Source organism: Sus scrofa, chromosome 2 (genome assembly GCF_000003025.6).
Source record: "Sus scrofa isolate TJ Tabasco breed Duroc chromosome 2, Sscrofa11.1, whole genome shotgun sequence".
NCBI lineage: Eukaryota > Metazoa > Chordata > Mammalia > Artiodactyla > Suidae > Sus > Sus scrofa.
In genome coordinates this window covers 5,923,117-5,942,030 of record NC_010444.4, presented here as the reverse complement: position 1 = coordinate 5,942,030, position 18,914 = coordinate 5,923,117, and the positions used below count along the sequence as shown (strand labels likewise).

General features: G+C 50.6%; 1 protein-coding gene across 7 annotated transcripts in view; it reads left to right on the top strand.

The window, feature by feature from the left end:
• DPP3 (dipeptidyl peptidase 3) overlaps positions 1-18,914 on the top strand; it is a 40,769-nt gene that overhangs the window by 5,989 nt on the left and 15,866 nt on the right. For all 7 annotated transcript variants that reach the window (XM_005654654.3, XM_005654655.3, XM_003353753.5 and 4 more), the window contains 10 exons: positions 7,278-7,367; positions 7,908-8,045; positions 8,607-8,681; positions 9,669-9,762; positions 12,875-13,005; positions 13,099-13,229; positions 13,319-13,377; positions 16,680-16,874; positions 17,081-17,193; positions 17,557-17,649. In XM_005654654.3, coding sequence (XP_005654711.1) covers positions 7,278-7,367; positions 7,908-8,045; positions 8,607-8,681; positions 9,669-9,762; positions 12,875-13,005; positions 13,099-13,229; positions 13,319-13,377; positions 16,680-16,874; positions 17,081-17,193; positions 17,557-17,649 — 1,119 coding nt within the window. The remainder of the gene's footprint in view (positions 1-7,277; positions 7,368-7,907; positions 8,046-8,606; positions 8,682-9,668; positions 9,763-12,874; positions 13,006-13,098; positions 13,230-13,318; positions 13,378-16,679; positions 16,875-17,080; positions 17,194-17,556; positions 17,650-18,914) is intronic.

Genomic DNA, 18,914 nt, shown 5'->3' with positions numbered 1-18,914 from the left:
GGAAATTCCAAGAAAGATCCTCAAAATGCTTAACAGAAATGAAGGACACCTTTGATGGGCTTATTAGTAGACTTGACCCAGCAGAGGAAAGAATCTCTGAGCTGGAGGATATCTCAATAGAAATCTCTAATAAAACAAAACAAAACAAAAAAATTGAAACCTCTAAAACTGAAAAGCAAAGGAAAAAAAGACAGGAAAAAAAAAAAAAAAAAAAAAAAAACCAGAACAGAGGAGCCAAGAACTGTGGGACAGATACAAGGAATGTAACATGTATGTAGCAGTAAAACCAGAAGAAAGAGAGTTCCCATTGTGGTGCAATGGAAACAAATCTGACTTGGAACCAAGAGGTGGCAGGTTCCATCCCTGGCCTCACTCAGTGGGTTAAGGATCTGGTGTTGCCATGAGCTGTGGTGTACGTTGTAGGCTCGGCTCAGATCCTGAGTTACTGTGGCTGTGGCGTAGGCTGGCAGCTGTAGCTCCGATTTGTTCCCCTAGCCTGGGAACTTCCGTATGCTGTAGGTGCGGCCCTAAAAAGCAACAGCAAAACAAAACAAAAACCAAAAGAAAGAAACAGAAAAAATAACTGAAGTAATAATGACTGAGAATTTCCCCATGTTAAGGTCAGATACCAAACTACAGCTCCAGTAAATTCAGAGAACACCAAGTAGGATACTAAGTGCAGAACAAAAAAGAAACAAAACCTACATGTAGTTAAACTATAGAAAATTAAAAAGAAAAAAATCCCGAAAGAAGCTAAAGAGAGAAAAATATCTTATCTACAGAACAGCAAAGATAAGAGTTACATCTGACCTTGCATGGTTCAGAAAGCATTCAAACAAGAAGAGAATGGATTGAAATATTTACCATGTTGAGATAAAAAGCCACCAAACTAGCATTCTGTACCCTGTGAAAGTATCCTTCAAAAAGTGAAGTGGAAATAAAGACTTTCTCAGACAAACAAAAATTGAGGGAATGTGTTACCCATAGACCTGCTTTGTAAGACACATTAAAAGAAATTCTTTAGAGAGAAGGAAAATGATATAGGTCAGAAATTCAGATCTATATAAAGAAAGGAAGGGCATTAGAGAAGGAATAAATTAAAGTAAAATTAAAAACTTATTTTTCTTGTTCTTAATTGATCTAGGAGATAACATTTTGTCCAAAATAATAAATAGCAACAACATATTCACCTGTGTATGTTTGTGTGCGTGTGTGTATGCTTATGTGTGCTTATGTACAAGTGAAATGAATGACAGCAATGATACAAGGGAGAGGAGGCAAGAATTAGGATTATTTTGCTATTACATGGTACTCAAACTACCCATGAAATGGTGTTGTGTTATTTGAAAGTAGACTTGGATTAGTCGTAAATGTATGTTACAAACTCTACCACTAAAATATATATTGCAAAGTCAACCACTAAAAAAAAAAAAAAAAAAAAAGGATAGAAAGAAGTATAGCAATATGCTAAGAAAGGAGGGAAACTGGAATCATATAACAGGCTCAGTTAAAGCCACAAAATGTAGAAAAATAATGGAAGACAGGGGCCAGCATGGTCAGTTCTGATGAAAGCCCTCATCTGTTGACTTCTCACTGTGTTTTCACATGGTGGATCATGTGAGCTAGCTCTCTGGGGTCTCTTTTGTAAGGGCAGTCATTTCAGTGATGAAGGTTATGCCCTCATGATCTAATCTCTTCCCAGAGGCCCCTCCTCCTAATATCATCGCCTTGGAAGTTAGGTTTCAACATATTGATTTTGGAGGGACACAAACATTCAGATCATAGCAATTGATAAACCTCTAGCCAGGCTAACTAAGAAAAAAAGTGAGAGGTCACAAACGACTAATATCAGAAAGGGAAGAAGGGACATCACTACAGATCCATGGACATTCAAATAATAATCAAGGAGTATGATGAAAAATTTTATACCCATAAATTTGATAACCCCTATGAAATGGACCAAAATTATGTCCTTCGAAAGACATAATCTGTCAAAACTCACACAAGAAGAAATAGATAATCTACATAGGCCTGTACCTATTAAATAAATAGAATCAATATTTTTTTTTTTTTTGTCTTTTGCCTTTTTAGGTCCACACCTGCAACATATGGAGGTTCCCAGGCTAGGGGTCGAATTGGAGCTACAGCTGCCAGCCTACGCCAGAGCCATAGCAATGCCAGATCCGAGCCGCATCTGTGACTTACACTACAGCTCACAGCAATGCCGGATCCTTAACCCACAGAGCAAGGCCAGGGATCGAACCTGCAACCTCATAGTTCCTAGTTGGATTCGTTTCTGCTGCGCCACAATGGGAGCTCCCTAGAATCAATAATTAAATAACCTTCCAAAACAAAGCACCAGGCCCAGATAGTTTCACCACCAAACATTTAAGGATCACATTATACCAGTTCTCTACAATCTCTTTCAGAAGAGAGAAGCAGAGGGAATAATTCGTAAATCATTCTATGAAGGGAGTATTACCCTAATACTAAAATCAGACAAAGATTACAATGAAAGAAAAGAAAACTGCAAACCAGTAAATCTCATGAACATAGATGCAAAAATCCTCCACAAAATATTAGTAAATTGAATCCAACAATGTATAAAAAGAATTATGCACTATGACCAAATAAGCAAATATGGTTCCCAGGTAAGCAAATATGGTTCAAAACTCATGTATTAATTCATCACATCAACAGGCTAAGGAAGAAAAATCACATGATCATATCAATAGATGCAGAAGAAGTATTTTGCAAAAATCCAATGCCCATTTGTGATAAAAACTGTCATAAACCAGAAATCTATAGCTAATATGTTTAATGGTGAAAAACTTGAAGCTTTCCACCAACATCAGGAATAGAACAAGAATGTTCCTTCTCACCACTGCTTTTCAACATTGTACTGGAAATGCTAGCTAATGTAATAAGACAAGAAAAAGAAATAGCAGGCGTACAGATTGGAGCCATAATATTGTCTTCATTCACAGATGACATGATTATCCATGTAAAAAATCTGAAGGAATCAACAAAAAACTCCTAGAAGTAATAAATGATTATAGCGAAGTTGTAAGATGTAAAGTTAATACATAAAATCTATTGCTTTCCTGTAGTCCAGCAATGAACAAGTTTAATTTGAATTTAAAAACAATACCATTTACAACAACACCCCCAAATTTGAAATACTTAGTCATAAATCCAATAAAATATGTATAAGACTTATATGAGGAAAACTACAGAACTCTGATGAAAGAGATTAAAGAAGAACTAAATCGAGTTCTCTTGTGATGCATCAGGTTAAGGATCTGGCATTGTCACTGCAGCAGCTTTAGTTGCTGCTGTGGCATGGGTTGGATCCCTGGCCTGAGAACTTCTACATGCTGCAGGTGCAGCCAAGAAAAAGAACTAAATAAATGGAGAGATGTTCCATTTTCATGGTTAGAAAGATTTGATATTGTCAAGATGTTACTTCCTCCCAATGTAGTATATATATGCAATCCAATCTCAGTCAAAATCCCAGCAAGTTTGTTTTGGATATAAACAAACTGATTCTAAAGTTTACAGGGAGAGGCAAAAAAATCCAGAATAGCCAACACGATAATGAAGGAGAAGAACAAAGTTGGAGGACTGGTACTAATCTAGTTCAAGACTTACTATAAAGCTAAAGCAATCAAGGCAGTGTGTATTGGTAAAATAATAGACAAATAGATCAGTACAATAGACTAGAGAGCCCAGAAATAGACCCCTGTAAATACAGTCAACAGACCTTTGACAAAGAGTAAAGGCAATACAATGAAACAAAAATAGTCTCTCTCTCTCTCTCTTTTTTTTTTTTTTTTTTTTTTTTTTTTTTGGTCTTTTTGCCATTTCTTGGGCCGCTCCTGCAGCATATGGAGGTTCCCAGGCTAGGGGGTCGAATTGGAGCTGTAGCTGCCAGCCTACGCCAGAGCCACAGCAACGCAGGATCCGAGCTGTGTCTGCGACCTACACCACAGCTCACGGCAACGCCGGATCGTTAACCCACTGAGCAAGGGCAGGGATCGAACCTGCAACCTCATGGTTCCTAGTCAGTTTCATTAACCATTGCGCCATGACGGGAACTCCAAATAGTCTCTTTTTAAAAAAGTTTTATTGACGTGTAGTTGACTTACAATGTTGTGACAATTTCTGCTCTACAACAGAGTAATTCAGTTATATATATATATATACACATCCACTCTTTTTCAGATTCTTTTCCCATATAGATTATCACAGAATATTGGGTAGAGTTCCCTGTGCTATACGGCAGTTCCCCACTGGCCAATCATTACATATGCCTCATTGTTCATATGCCAGTCCCAAACCCCCAGTCCATCCCTCACCTGACCTGTCCCATTTGATAACCCTAAGTTTGTTTTTAGAGTCTATGAGTCTGTTTCTGTTATGCAAATAAGTTCATTTATATCCTTTTTTTTTTTTTTTTTTTTTGGTCTTTTAGGGTCGTACCTGTAGCATATGGAGGTTTGCAGGCTAGGGGTTGAATCAGAGCTGCAGCTGCCTGCCTACACCACAGCCACAGCAATGCCAGATCCAAGCCACGTCTGTGACCTACACCGCAGCTCACAGCAACACCACCATATCCTTAACCCACTGAGCAAGGTCAGGGATTAAGCCTGCGTCCTCATGACTACTAGTCAGATTCATTTCCACTGAGCCATGACGGGAACTCTGTTTTATATCCTTTTTTAAGATTCCACATATAAATAATATCATATAATGTTTGTCTTTGAGTTATTTCACTTAGTATGATACATGGTCCATCCATGTTGCTACACATGGCATCATTTCACTCTTTTTTATGGCAGAGTAATATTCCATTGTATATATTTGCTACATCTACTTTATCCATTCCTGTCAATGGAAATTTAAGTTGCTTCCATGTCTTGGCAATTGTAAATAGTGCGGCAATGAACACTGGGGTGCATGTATCTTTTCAAGTTATTGTTTTCTTCAGATAGATGTTCAGGAGTGGGATTGCTGGATCATATATGGTAGTACTCAAAAGTTGACTAAAATTGACCAAACTCCAAAACACTGATAACACCAAATGCCGGCAGGGATGTGGAGCACTAAGAACTTAGTGGATATGCCAAGTGGTACAAACCCTTTGGAAGAGAGTTTGGCAGTTTCTTACAAAACCAAACATACTCCTGCCATACAATCTAGTAGTCGTGCTCCTTAGTATTTTCCAAGGTGAAAATTTGAAGTGAAACTTATGTTCACACAAAAACCTGCAAGTGAATTTTTTTTTTTTTTTTTGGTCTTTTTAGGGCCACCCACTCGCCATATGGAAGTTCCTAGGCTAGGGGTCAAATTGGAGCTGCAGCGGCCAGCCTGCACCACAGCCGCAGCAACGCCAGATCTGAGCTGCATCTTCAAACTACACCACAGGTCATGGCAACGCTGGATCCTTTAACCCACTGAGTGAAGCCAGCTATCGAACCCGCATCCTCATGGATGGTAGTTGGATTCTTAACCCATTGAGCCACCACTGGAACTGTCATATAGCAGCTGTATTCATAATCGCCAAAACTTGGAAGCAACTAAGATGTCCTTCCAGTAGCTGAATCAATAAACAAACCGTGGCACATCAGACAATGGAACATCATTTAGTGCTAAAAAGAAATGAGCTCCCCGGCCATGAAAAGACATGGAGAAGTGTTCCCTGGTGGCCTAGCAGTTAAAGATCCAGCATTATCACCACTGCAGCTTGGGTCACAGCTGTGGCACAGGTTCAATCCTTGACCTGGGAACTTCTACATGCTGCAGGTACAGCCAAAAAAATGAAAGGAAAGGAAAGGAAATAAAATAGTGAAATAAAATAGATAGAAATGTAGTGACTTTTGAAAGCAGGGACCCTGAAAAAGAAAAAAAAAAATAAAATGGCTTGGAGAAAGTTAAATGCATATTACTGGGTGAAAGAAACCAGTCAGAAAGGGTACGTGCTTATGATTCCAACTTCTGCAAAAGACAAGACTGTAGAGATGGTAAAAAGATCAGTGATTGCCTGGCGTTGGGAGGGAGGACAGAACAAAGAGGGTTTTGTTTTGTTTTGTTTTGTTGCCACCCCATGGCATATGAAGTTCCCTGGCCAGGGATCAGATCTGAGCCACAGTCACAACCTACACCGCAGCTGCAGCAACCCTGGATCATTAACCCACTATGCCAGGCCAGGGATCGAACCTTCATCCCAGCTCTCCCAAGACGCCTCCAATCCTATTGCACCACAGCAGGAACTCCATGGAGGATTTTTAGGACACTGAAACTACCCTGCATGATGCAGAGTAATGTATCGTGCATAATGATAGAGAGGTGTCATTATGCATCTGTCCAAACCCATAGAAGGTACAATACCAAGAGTGACCCCTAATGTAAACTGCGATCTTGGTGATGAGCTGTCAGGGTGGGCTTATCAGTTGTAAGAATGCACCAGTCTAATGGGGGATGTTGAAATGGGAGAGACTGCCTGTGTGGGGGTAGGGGGCTTTGGGGTAATCTCTGTATCTTCTGCTCCATTTTGCTGTGAACCTAAAACTGCTCTATAGAATAAAGTCTGTTTTAAACAAGAGAGAATTATTGGCTCACATAATTGAAAAGTCCAGGGCTAGGGAGGCTTCAGGCATGGCTAGATTCAGGGGCTCTGTGATCCCGTCGCATGCAATGCGGTCTTCATCTCTCAGCTTGCTTGCTTTCCTCACGAAGGTAGGGGAGCTCCAGGGGCCTCAGGCTTGATGATTCTTGGTATGACGTAGAGGCTCTTTGCCACTGGAGATTTCCTGGTAGGGAGCTTGGGCCCGTGCCCACCCCTGGAGTTGGGGGAAGATGTGAAGCCTTCTTGCTAGAGGAAGGGAGACCACATTTGGTCCAGCAGAAGCAAACGAGTCATTGGCCATGGCCCCTCCAGCCCGAACGGTTGATGCTTCTGGTGTTGGCTTCCTGCCAGGTTGAGGGCCGAGGGCAGGTCGCAGGCTTTCAGAGGTCCTAGGAGATGGCCTCAGGTGGCGGACAGGGTGCTGATGTCAAGGGGGCAGTTGTGGATCAGGGCTTGGGTGTCTCCGGAGGCTGTCAGACCAGTTTGGCTGGACAAAGAGTGTAAAGATGTTGCAGCCAGACTGGGGCCTCGGAGCAGGTGGATCCTACCCCCAGATTTCCCAGCCACACCTGCAGGACACCTTCGGGGGTGTCACTCTCCAGGGGCTGAGAGGCTGTGTTTCCAGGCCTCTCATGCCACCTCTCCGCAGGCGTTCCTGGTCTACGCTGCGGGCGTCTACTCCAACATGGGCAACTACAAGTCCTTCGGCGACACCAAGTTTGTCCCCAACCTGCCTAAGGTGAGCTGAGGAGGGCTGGGGAAGGTGGGCCATTGGGGGATAGTGGGGTGAGGGGCAGGCAGCAGATGGAGCCCCAGGAGGAGTCGGGCCCTGAGCGGAGTCTTGACCTTGTCACTACAGGCTCCTGGGAGCAGCAGCCACCTCTGACTGTGCTGACCCACAGCGGGGAGGCTGTGAAAGGGCCCTGTGTGCTGTCAGGTGCTGCAGAAGTGGAGCCTGGTGGTCACCACTGGGGACAGCTGGGGAGCCTCGGGGAGTCCGTCTCTGGGACCACGAGGCTTGGGCCCATGTGGGACAGAGGCAGCTCTATGTCAGCTCTCAGCCCTCACTGCTCCCGAATTGCCTGGCCGTCTTGTTGAAACGCAGCTTCTGACCTGCCCTGTGGCGGGAGAGTCTGGGTTTCTTGGCCAAGGCTGTGCTGCTGGTCTGTCGACTACACTTTGGACCAGACTGTGGGAGAAGAGCTTGGGGTAGGGGTGGGGGCTCCAGGAGGCAGGTTTGGGTGGTATGGCCAGGCCTAGGGCCTCCCTTCCCCTGCAGGAGAAGCTGGAACGTGTGATCCTGGGGAGTAAGGCCGCGCAACAGCACCCGGAGGAAGTCAGGGGCCTCTGGCAGACCTGCGGGGAGCTCATGTTCTCTCTGGAATCCAGGCTTCGACACCTTGGGCTGGGGAAGGAGGTAAGGCCGCAACAGCCCTGGGGAGCAGAGGGCATCCTTAAGGGCCACTAGGGAGGGGGCACCCGATGGGGGGCCGTGGACTGTCCCTCACACCTGGGCACAGCTGTTCTCTGCTGCGGGCCTCAAGTGTCGTCAGCTGTAAGCAGATTGGATGGGATGCTTTCTGAGCGCCCCGCTGCCAGAGTCCTGACATCCTGGGATGCTGTGTGCCGTAGGCAGGCAGGAGAGAGCTGGAGGGAGCTGGGGATGGGTTGTGGGGGGAAGGAGGGGCCCCAGGCTCCCCCCCCTGGAGGCTGCTTGAGAGCTGTGTGGGGTGAGGGATGCGGCAAACCTTAGGGGCGGGCCGGCCTGGGAGGAGCTGGAGATGGACCTCTGTGTGTGGTTTGCGTTATCATTTCTTCCCCTGGAAGGAGATGGAGGGGCCGTGGAGGCGGCCGAGAGAGGAAGTGCAGGAAGCCCGAGGCTGGAGGTGGTGGGGGGAGGGGCTGAGGAATTCACAGGCTTCCCCCCAGCCCCCCAACCCACCCAGCCACTCCTCTTTCCCACTGCCCCCCCCCACAGGGAATCACCACCTATTTCTCTGGGAACTGTACCATGGAAGATGCCAAACTGGCCCAAGACTTTCTGGACTCACAGGTTTGGGGGTTGGGGAACTGGGGCAGTGGTGTTGGGGTCCTCTTGGCACTGACGCCCACTCCTGGGTCTCCCAGAGGCACTGGCATCTTGGGGTCTTGGGGTGGGGAAGATGGGAACCCTTGCCTAAAGGTCAGCCTGGCTTGAATGAAGATGCCCCCATGGGTGCCCTGATGGAGCCGCCCCTCCCCACCCCCCGCTGAAGGGCTTTGCCAGAGCCTCAAGGCAGGATGACCTAGAGCGTCCGAGCGGCTTCACTGGGCTCTGACGTCCAAGTGTCGGTTCCAACTCCCAGCTCAGCCACTCAGTGACCAGTTTCCTTATCTGTGGAATGGGGCCTGCCTCCCGTAGCCCAGGTCGGCTGAGATCCTGAAGTATCTGGCACATGCTTAGTAAAAGTTAGTGCTCAATTGGGAGTTCTCTGGTGGCTCAGGTCACAGCTGCGGCGCCAGTTCAGTCCCTGGCCTGGGAACTTCTGCATGCCGCAGGTGCAGCCAAAAAATAAAAAAGGGGGAGTTCCCGTTGTGACTCCGTGGGTCATCAACCCGACTAGTATCTATAAGGATGTGGGTTCGATCCCTGGCCTCGCTTGGTGGGTTAAGGATCCGGTGTTGACCCAAGCTGTGGTGTAGATCACAGATGCGGCTGGGATCCCAAGTTGCTATGGCTGTGGTGTAGGCTGGCAACTGCATCTCCGATTTGACCCCTGGCCCGGGGAACCTCCATATGCCAAGGGTGCGGCCCTAAAAAGCAGAAAAAGAAAAAAAAAGGACATACTTAGTGGTCAGTGTACTGAGCAGAGCCAGAGTCTGCCCTGGCCTGTCTGCCCTGTGCCCTCCCCACTCCCAGACAACTCAGGCAGTTCTCCCAGGAGCCCCTCTGGCTTTGCCTCTGGACCCTCCCTCCCTGGTGGACCCACTTTCTCTCCCCCTGCCCCACAGCCCTCTCTGGACTTACTCTCCCCCAAACCCCTGCCCTGGGCTTTTCCAGAATCTCAGTGCCTACAACACACGGCTCTTCAAGGAGGTCGACCAGGATGGGAAACCCCACTACGAGGTGCGCCTGGCTTCCGTGCTGGGCACAGGTGAGCCCCTTCTCCTCCCTCCTCAGTGTTCCTGGACCAGGGGGGAGGGGGCGGGAATGGAGGGCAGGGGTTAGTGATGAGCCGTGAGGCGCTCAGCATGTGGTGCTCCTGTGAGGTCCTGTGATGCAAAGATAAGGGGAGACAAGAGGGCAGGGGAGGGGCCTCCCTTCCACTTGATAAGTGTCACTGCTGGCAGCCCCTGACGGGAGCCACGTGTTGTGTTGGCCGTGGTCCCCACCCCCCAGGCAGTGGCACAGAAGATAATGATCCATGTAACCAGTGGCAATAGGGAGTTCCCGGTGTGGCTCAGCAGATTAAGACTCCCACTAGTATCCACGAGGATGTGCATTCGACCCCTGGCCTTGCTCAGCAGGTTAAGGATCTGGTGTTGCTGTGTGCTGTGGTGTGGGTTGCAGATGCGGCTCGGATCCAGCATTGCTGTGGCTCTATCTTAGGCTGGCAGCTGCAGCTCTGATTCAATCCCTAGCCCGGGAACTTCCATATGCCACAGGTGCAGCCCTAAAAAAGCAAACAGAACAAAACAAACAAACAGAAAAAAACAAATGAGAGAGCTTTAAAAACCAAAACTTCAAAAAAAAAGAAGAAGAAGAAGAAGCATCCAGACTCCTATAAGGACCTTTGTAACCTGGCCCTCCCTTCCCCACCCACCTCCCACCTCCCAGCCCCCAGCCCCCCACTTAGACTCTGTGCCACAGCCATGCTCAGCAGCTCCCGGTTCCCTGAAGCCCCATGTTCTCTCATATCCTCTCCAGGCCTTTGCACATTCTGTTCCTCCTTCCCGCCTGGGACATCCGCCCTCCCCTCCCACCCTGATGGCCGGGCTTGAACCTCACCTTCCCCAGGGCCGTTCCCCGACTTCCCACAGCCTCTTTTCCCATCAGCACACCCGGTAGTTTCCTGGTTATTGTCCTCTTGACTCCAAGCCCCTTGCAAGGAGGCGCTGTGCCTCCCTCACTGGTGTCTCCCCAGCACCCGGGCCGTGGAAGGTACTGAGATGCTCGGTGTGTGAGCGGAAGCAGGGTGGGTGGGAAGTTTAGGGTCCAGCAAGTACGCAGTTCAACTTGACCAGGGAAAAGGATACTGGGCTCAAGGGAGCAGGAAGAGATCACGTGGGAATGTGAGCTGGGCCTGTACTTACAGCAGCATATGGAGGTTCCCAGGCTAGGGGTCAAATCAGAGCTGTAGCTGCCGGCCTACGTCACAGCCACAGCAACACCGGATCCTTAACCCATTGAGTGAGGCCAGAGATCGAACCTGTGGCATCCTCATGGATGCTAGTCAGATGGACTTCCGCTGTGCCACAACAGGAACTCCACAAATGTCCCCATTTATTTAGTGATGTAAAGCCACCTTTTCATGCTCACGGACTCCGGGTCAGGAATTTGGATGGGGCATCCTGGGAATAGCTTGTCTCCAGATGACCACGTATGAGACCTCAGGTGGGAAGACAGGCTGGGGGTTACTCAACAGCTTGAGGCTGGACTCATCTGCCAGCTCCCCCTCACAGCCAGTGGTAGATGTCACCTGTCGGCTGGGACCTCGGCTGGGGCTGTTGATTGAAAGACCCCACACGGCCTCTTCGTGCTGCTCTCGGTGGCTGGGCTCTGAGGGCGAACATCCCAAGAGAGCCAGGCAGAATCTGGGTCGCCCTTGATGACCTCGCCTCGGCAGTCGCATGGGGTCACTTCCGCTGTGGTCGGAAGCCCACCTGCCCCTCTTCAAGAGGAGGGGGTAGAGCCCCATGTCCTGGTGGGGGAGGTCACACTGGGAAATGGGAGATACTGTGGCCACCTGTTTTTTTTTAACTAGAAGTGTATTTTACGGATCAGAGACAACAGGCAAAACACAACAGTTTTAGTATCCCACATATCTTCACACATTTAGTGGCATAAAACAACACAAATTTATTCTGTTACAGCTCTGGAGATCCAGAGTCTGAAATAAGACTCTGTTTCCAGAGTCCCCGTTGTGACTCAACGGTGACAAACCTGATTGGTATCCATGAGGACGCAGGTTCGATCCCTGGCCTCACTCAGTGGGTTAAGGATCCGGCATTGCCATGAGCTGTGGTGTAGGCCAGCAGCTGTAGCTCCGATTTGACCCCGAGCCTGGGAACCTCCATGTGCTGCAGAGGTGCCCCCCCCAAAGAAGACAAGACTCCATTTCCTTCTGGAGCCTTCGAGGGAAATCTGTCTCCTTGCTCCTTGCTTGTCTCTTTCAGCTTCTAGAAGGTGCCTGCGTTCCTTGGCTCATGGCCCCTTCCCCACGTCTGCCTCTTCTCCTCTCCTCACATCTCCTGCTTCCTTTCACCCTCCTGCCTCCTTATGTGGAAACCACTGTGGTTACATTTAGGGGATGGCTAACCTTTTCTGCCACACTGGGTTTGAATCCTTGCTCTGCTGCTGTGTGACCTTAGAAAATTGACCTAACCTCTTGGTGCCTTTGTGTCCTCATCTGTAGAATGGAGATAATAATTTCCCTCTCCTCACAGAGTTGATATGAATCTTACCTGAGTTAACACATATAAATCACTTAGAACATTTCATGTTATGGAATATATATCTTTAATTTTTTCTTTTTCTTTTTAGGGCTGCACCCACGGCATATGAAAGTTCCCAGGCTAGGGGTCAAATTGGAGCTGTAGCCGCCAGCTACGCCACAGCCACAGCAATGCCGGATCTGAGCCACATCTGTGACCTACACCACAGCTCACGGCAATGCTGGATCCTTAACCCACTGAGCGAGGCCAGGGATCGAGCCCGAATCCTTGTGTATACTAGTCAGATTTGTTTCCACTGTGCCATGATGGCAACTCCGAATTTTCTCTCTTTGATTGCACTCATGGCTTGTGGAAGTTCCCGGGCTAGGGCTAGAACCCATACCACAGCAACGACCTGAGCCACAGCAGTGACAACTCCAGATCTTCAACTCACTGACCCACAGGGGAACTCCTGTTTTTGAAGATGAAAGTGTATCCTAATTTCCGTAGATGATAGGGAACCACGGAAGACCTTAGAGTAAGAGTCTCGCAGTGAGAAGACTGCTGGGTATCTTATCCTAGTCTTTTCCCTGGATGATCCTTCTTCCTCAGAACCTAGTCTGGACACTGAAATGACTTCCAAACTGAAGAGCTACGAATTCCAGGGCAGTGATTTCCGGGTGACGCGGGGGGACTACGCACCCATCCTCCAGAAGGTGGTGGAGCACCTGGAAAAAGCCAAGGTAGGGGCGTGCGGCTCCAGGCCCCTCTGGCAGGAAAGGGGGGAATGGGATGGGCGGGCGGCCCGAGGCTGACCACGCCCTGCTCACCCCCAGACGTATGCAGCCAACAGCCACCAGGAGCAAATGCTGGCCCAGTACATAGAAAGCTTCACCCAGGGCTCCATCGAGGCCCACAAGAAGGGCTCTCGCTTCTGGATCCAGGACAAAGGCCCCATCGTGGAGAGGTGAGGCGCCAGCCTTCACCCCTGCGCGTGCCCCCCTGCCTCCGGCCCCCTGCGGGCCCCTCCTCCATCTCAGCCCTTCTCTCCCCCAGTTACATCGGGTTCATCGAGAGCTACCGAGACCCCTTTGGTTCCCGCGGAGAGTTTGAAGGTAACTTCTGGGAGGCAGGAGGTCAGGTCAGAAACCCTTTCCCTTGTCTCCTGAGGGTTCTTCCTCCCCTTCCTCCCTCAGCAGTAATAACAGCAATAACAACCCCCACTGATGGCTTGCCACGGGCCGGACACCTACCCACACTAGCTCTTTTGACACCATCATCCTATGAGAATGTCTGTCCTCATCTCACAGACATGGAAACTGAGGCACCTTGGCTCTGAGCCACTTTGCTGTGCTGCCTCAGGTATCTGGTCCAGGCTCCGACTTGGCCACTTAACGGCTGTGTGACCTTGAGCCAGTTAACCCCACCTCTGCACATCCGTCACCAGGTGTCCTGGGAAGTGGGGTATTGATACAGACAGCTCAGCCTGGTGCCAGGCATGTAAATGGTGCTGGGTAGACGGGAGCAGCATTAACACCGTGACCGTGAACCTGACTCAGCTGCTGTCATCCCAGGGCAGGTGGCAGGCCGCCTCGGCCCTCGTGCACAAGCCCCTATGGGACCCAGCAGTGCAGGCAGGGCAGCTGGCCTGGGGCTTCAGACTTGTCTCTGCACAGCCTCATCTTCCCAGCCCCTGGACGTAGCGTCTGGAACATCCAGCTGCCAGAAGCCAGAGAGGTTAGCCTGGGAGGCGAGAGGGAAGCCCCAGCCGCCCACAGGTGCCTGGATCTGAGCCCAGAGGTCCAGGCCCAGGGATGAGGCTTAACAGACAGGCAGTCCTAGGGCCTGAGGGTCAGACAGGTGTGCACGCTTGCAGCTTTCCTGCCCGGGTTCTGATTCACCAGGCCTGCTCTGAGGGCCAAGACCCCAGGGCCTTCTCAGCAACCTCAGTCCCAGAGGTTCCCCCCTTTTTATGTGACTCGTGATTATTGGAAAAGTAGATCATGCTCATGTCAAACATTATGAAAATACAGACCAAAAAAAAAAAATTCACCTGTCTGAGTTCCCTGGTGGCGCAGGGATCCAACGTTGTCACTGCTGTGGCTCGGGCTACGGCTGTGGTGGCGGTTTGGTCCCTAGCCCAGGAACTTCATATGCTGCAGGTGTGGCCCTAAAAAAAAAAAAAAAGAAAAAAAAATTCCATGTTTGTTGTAAGTAATTGGAACAATACAGGCCTATGTAGGATGAAATGTGAAGTCCCTCCGTTACTGCCCCCTCTGTGCCACTCCCCCCAAAGGTCACCACAGTTCACAGTTGAGGACACATCCTCCAGACCCTTGCCTGGCATTCTCTCTCTCTCACACACACACACACACATACTCCTTTAAACTCATCCAGGTACGTGAGATTATATTCTATGCATCGTTCTGTCACTTGCCTTTTTCACTTCCTGATGTCTCTGGGATATCTTTTTGCATCAGTACATATAAACCTACCACACCCTTTTTCTTCCTGCTTTTTTTTAGGGCCGCACCCACAGCATATGGAGGTTCCCAGGCTAGGGGTCAAATCGGAGCTACAGCTGCCAGCCTACACCACAGCCACAGTCATGCAGGATCCGAGCCGCATCTGCAACCTACACCACAGCTCACGGCAATGCCAGATACTTAACCCACTGAGTAAGGCCAGGGATTGAACTCACAACCTCATGGCTCCTAGTCGGATTTGTTTCCACTGCGCCACGATGGGAATGCCCACATCTTTTTAATGTACAGTGTAAATAACTTCCCGCAGCATTTGAAACTGTACTCTATGTCTAACAGCTGCTTGGTGTGCCGTCGTCGTATAGCTGTCCCCTGATTTATTTAATAATCCCCAGTTGTTGGACATTTAGATTGCTTTCCCTTCTTTGCCGTTTTAATCACCCTCATTCTTGCCGTGGTATGATAATCCTGCTAGACAGCGTGGATCCAGACAGGGAGGCTGTGCCAAGCCCATGCTTGGCCAGGTTAAGGTTGACCCCTTCTTCTGTTTAGGCCAGGGCCTTCCAGGGCGTAGTCCGTGCAAGGTTGGCAAGAATTATATCAATTCAGTGCTAAGCAGCAGGGAGTCTCCACAGACTTTCCAGTACCATTAATATGCCAATGTGCATTAGGAACCTTTAAGAAGTTGGAGACAAGAGTATATAGCATTGCCCAAACCTCTTTGGCCAGAGAGCTCTTTCTTTTTCTTTTTAAAATTTTTTCATGGCTGCACCCATGGGAAGTTCCCAGGCCAGGGATTGAATCCGAGCCACAGCTGCAACCGATGCCACAGCTATAGCAATGCCGGATCCTTGAACCCACTGAGCCAGGCCAGGGATCAAACTCAAGCCTGCACAGTGATCAGAGCTGCTGCAGTGGGATTCTTAACCCACTGAGCCACAGCAGGAACTCCAGGGAGCTCTTTCTTTATGAAGGCCCTCATAGAAAATGAGTACGATTTTGGAAACACTGTTTGGAACCAGGAAGACCAACTGCATTAAATCTAAAAGGATCAGTCCCAGGCTTCCTGGGCAGCAGCCTCACACCACACAAGCCAGGTGCTCTAGCCACGCAGGACGGCCCACAGCGCCCCCCACAGGAAGAGCATCTTTTCTTGCTCATGTCGTCCCTTCCATTGGGCATCTATCTGATCCTCTCCCCTTCACCCACCATACTCCCCACAAACTCCTTTAAGATCCCTCTCAGGAGTTCCCATTGTGGCTCACGGGTTAAGAACCTGACATGGGAGTTCCTGTCGTGGCTCAGCAGAAACGAATCTGACTAGCATCCATGAGGATGCAGGTTCCATCCCTGGCCTTGCTCAGTGGGTTAAGGATCCGGCGTTGCCCTGAGCTGTGGTGTAGGTCACAGACACCACAGATCTGACATTGCTGTGGCTGTTGTGTAGATTGGCAGCTGTAGCTCTGATTTGACCCCTAGCCTGGGAACCTCCATATGCTGCAGGTGTGGCCCTAAAAAGAAAAAAAAAACTGACCATAGTGTCTCTGAGGATGTGGGTTCGATCTCTAGCTTCACTCAGTGGGTTGAGGATCCAGTGTTGCTGTGACTGTGGTTAGGCAGCAGCTGTAGCTCTGATTCCCTAGCCTGGGAACTTCCATATGCCAAGGGTGCGGCCATAAAAAGAAAAAAAAAAAAAAAATCCGTCTTCGTTGTTACTGAGCAAAGCCTTCTCTCTGTACCCCACCCACCCCAAACATTGACCTCCACCAGGGCAGGGCCCAGAGCTGAGTCACTTCGCCCCCTAGTGGCCATCCCCAGGTCATTGCACCCGGTGGGCTTCCACTGCATGCACCATGACTGGAGGGTTAGGGGGGTTGGTAGGGTGTGGGATCCATCCGGGCCCTGCCGTCCACGGCCTGCTCTCTCCCCTGCAGGCTTTGTGGCCATGGTGAACAAGGCCATGAGTGCCAAGTTTGAGTGGCTGGTGGCAAGTGCAGAGCAGCTGCTGAAGGAGCTGCCCTGGCCCCCAGCCTTCGAGAAGGACAAGTTCCTCACCCCCGACTTCACCTCTCTGGATGTTCTCACCTTCGCTGGCTCCGGCATCCCTGCGGGCATCAACATCCCCAACTGTGAGCGTCCTCAGGCCCCGCCCCTTCAATGCGATAGTGTCCCCCAAGCTCGCCCCCCCACTCCATTTAGAGCCGCCCCTCCCCTCCATGCACGCGCACCCCCCCCACATCACCCTGCTCCATTCACCATCCCAGCCTGTCAGTCTCCTTGTCTGTGACCCTTGACCTTTGCTCCTTCCCTCCGGTCCCCGCCCCGCCCCCTCCAGATGATGACCTGCGGCAGACGGAAGGCTTTAAGAACGTGTCGCTGGGGAACGTGCTGGCCGTGGCCTATGCCACGCAGCGGGAGAAGCTCACCTTCCTGGAAGAGGATGACAAGGTGGGCACCCGCAGCCCGAGGGGCCCATGCTGGGCCCGGCCTGACCTCAGCTGATGCAGGAAGGCAGACAGGCCAGTGCAGAGCAAAGAAGCCGGCTTCCTTCCTGACTCTGGCGCTTCCCAGCCATGTGACCTTGTGTCTTTGGAGCCTGTTTCTCCAACTCTCAGTGGAGGCACCCCCTGCCTCACGGGTTGCTGCCGGGATGAGATGGGCTTTGTGGTGCCCAGGGTGGAGTCGGCGGGTAGTAGGCCTTTAGCAAATATGGTTATCATGATGGGCCCTCGGCCTGGCACGGGGGGTGTCAGCAGGCCGGGTGGCCTTGGTGGGACAGTGGACAGCATGGCTCTCTGGTTGTCTTGGCAGGACCTGTACATCCGCTGGAAAGGGCCCTCCTTTGATGTGCAGGTGGGGCTGCATGAGCTGCTGGGTCACGGCAGCGGCAAGCTCTTCGTGCAGGTAAGAACATGGTGGCCAGCCCAGGTGCCAGCAGGAGTCTGCCCCGGGCCAGACTGCTCACAGCCCTCCTCCATCATCAGCCTCCCGGGCTGAAGCCCCACCAGGCTTTGCCCTCAGGTCTCACCTCCTCCAGATGTCTCAGGACCTCTACGGATGGAGTGGGACCTGCAGGACAGTCCAGCCGAGGTCCCCCCACCACAGAGTGGCCTGCACAGGAGGAATGGCTTGGCTCATGCCGGGGAAGCCTGTCCTGAGGGTGTGACCCAGGGGTAGGGAGGCCGAGCGGGCAGTCTGGACAGTCCCAGTCCTGAGGCTGCAGCACTGTCTCTTTGCACTGCTGTTGCCTGGAGCCTGTCCTTCCCAGGTATTGTAGGGAGGCCTTCTCCCCAGAGCTGCCCCTTCCTGTTGACCTGGCAGAGTGGCTGGAGCCCCCTTGGCACCTGCTCGGGCAATAAGAGAAGATGGCCTTTCTGGCGGGCCGAGAAGAGCCCATGTGGATGAGATGACTGGGGGCGGGTGGGGCGAGGCAGTCAGAGAGTGTGGGCTCTGGTGGGCCTGCTCCTTGTCGGGTGGGGCTGGCTCCTCGAATGGGGAAGGCCTGGGCCTGGACATCAGAAGGATCCAGAGTGTAGCTGGTGGAGCAGCGTGGCGTCGGGCTTCATCCAGGCTTTGAGGTCCTGGGGAAGTCAGCTCCCTTCCCTTGGAGCTTCACTTGGCCCATCTGTTAAATGGGCTTCCTGATTCCTTCTGCAGGGCTTTTGTGAGCAATGAAAGCAGAGCCCTGGGACTTGCCTGGCACCCCATAGGCCCCCCAAAATGGGTATTGTCAAGAGACTGTGCACACAGATGTGTGTGCCCTAATCCCACGGTGCGGTTCTTTGTCTCTGAGCCTTATTTTCGTCCTCTGTGCAATGGGGTCACAACAGAAATGTCCTTGGAGGGTGGCTGCAAGGAGGAGATGGATGGTGCGCAAGAGAGGCTTAGCACACTGCTTAGTGGACAGTGACGGTGGTGCTTTCAAGGCACGGTCCCATGCTGCAGCCTCCTCTGCCAGGAGAGGGGCCAGAAAGTCAGGAAACTTGGGGCCAAGTCCTTGCTCCCTCTCACCAGCTGTGTGGCCCTGAGCAAGTCACTGCACCTTTCTGGTCCTCTGTTTTGTCATGTAAACTGGGGATAACTGTGCCCACCCACTGGGCCACTCCAGCTGGGGTCTGAGATGCTGGGTCCGGGTCCTTATGTGGCTTTGGGCACATACCCCACCTCTG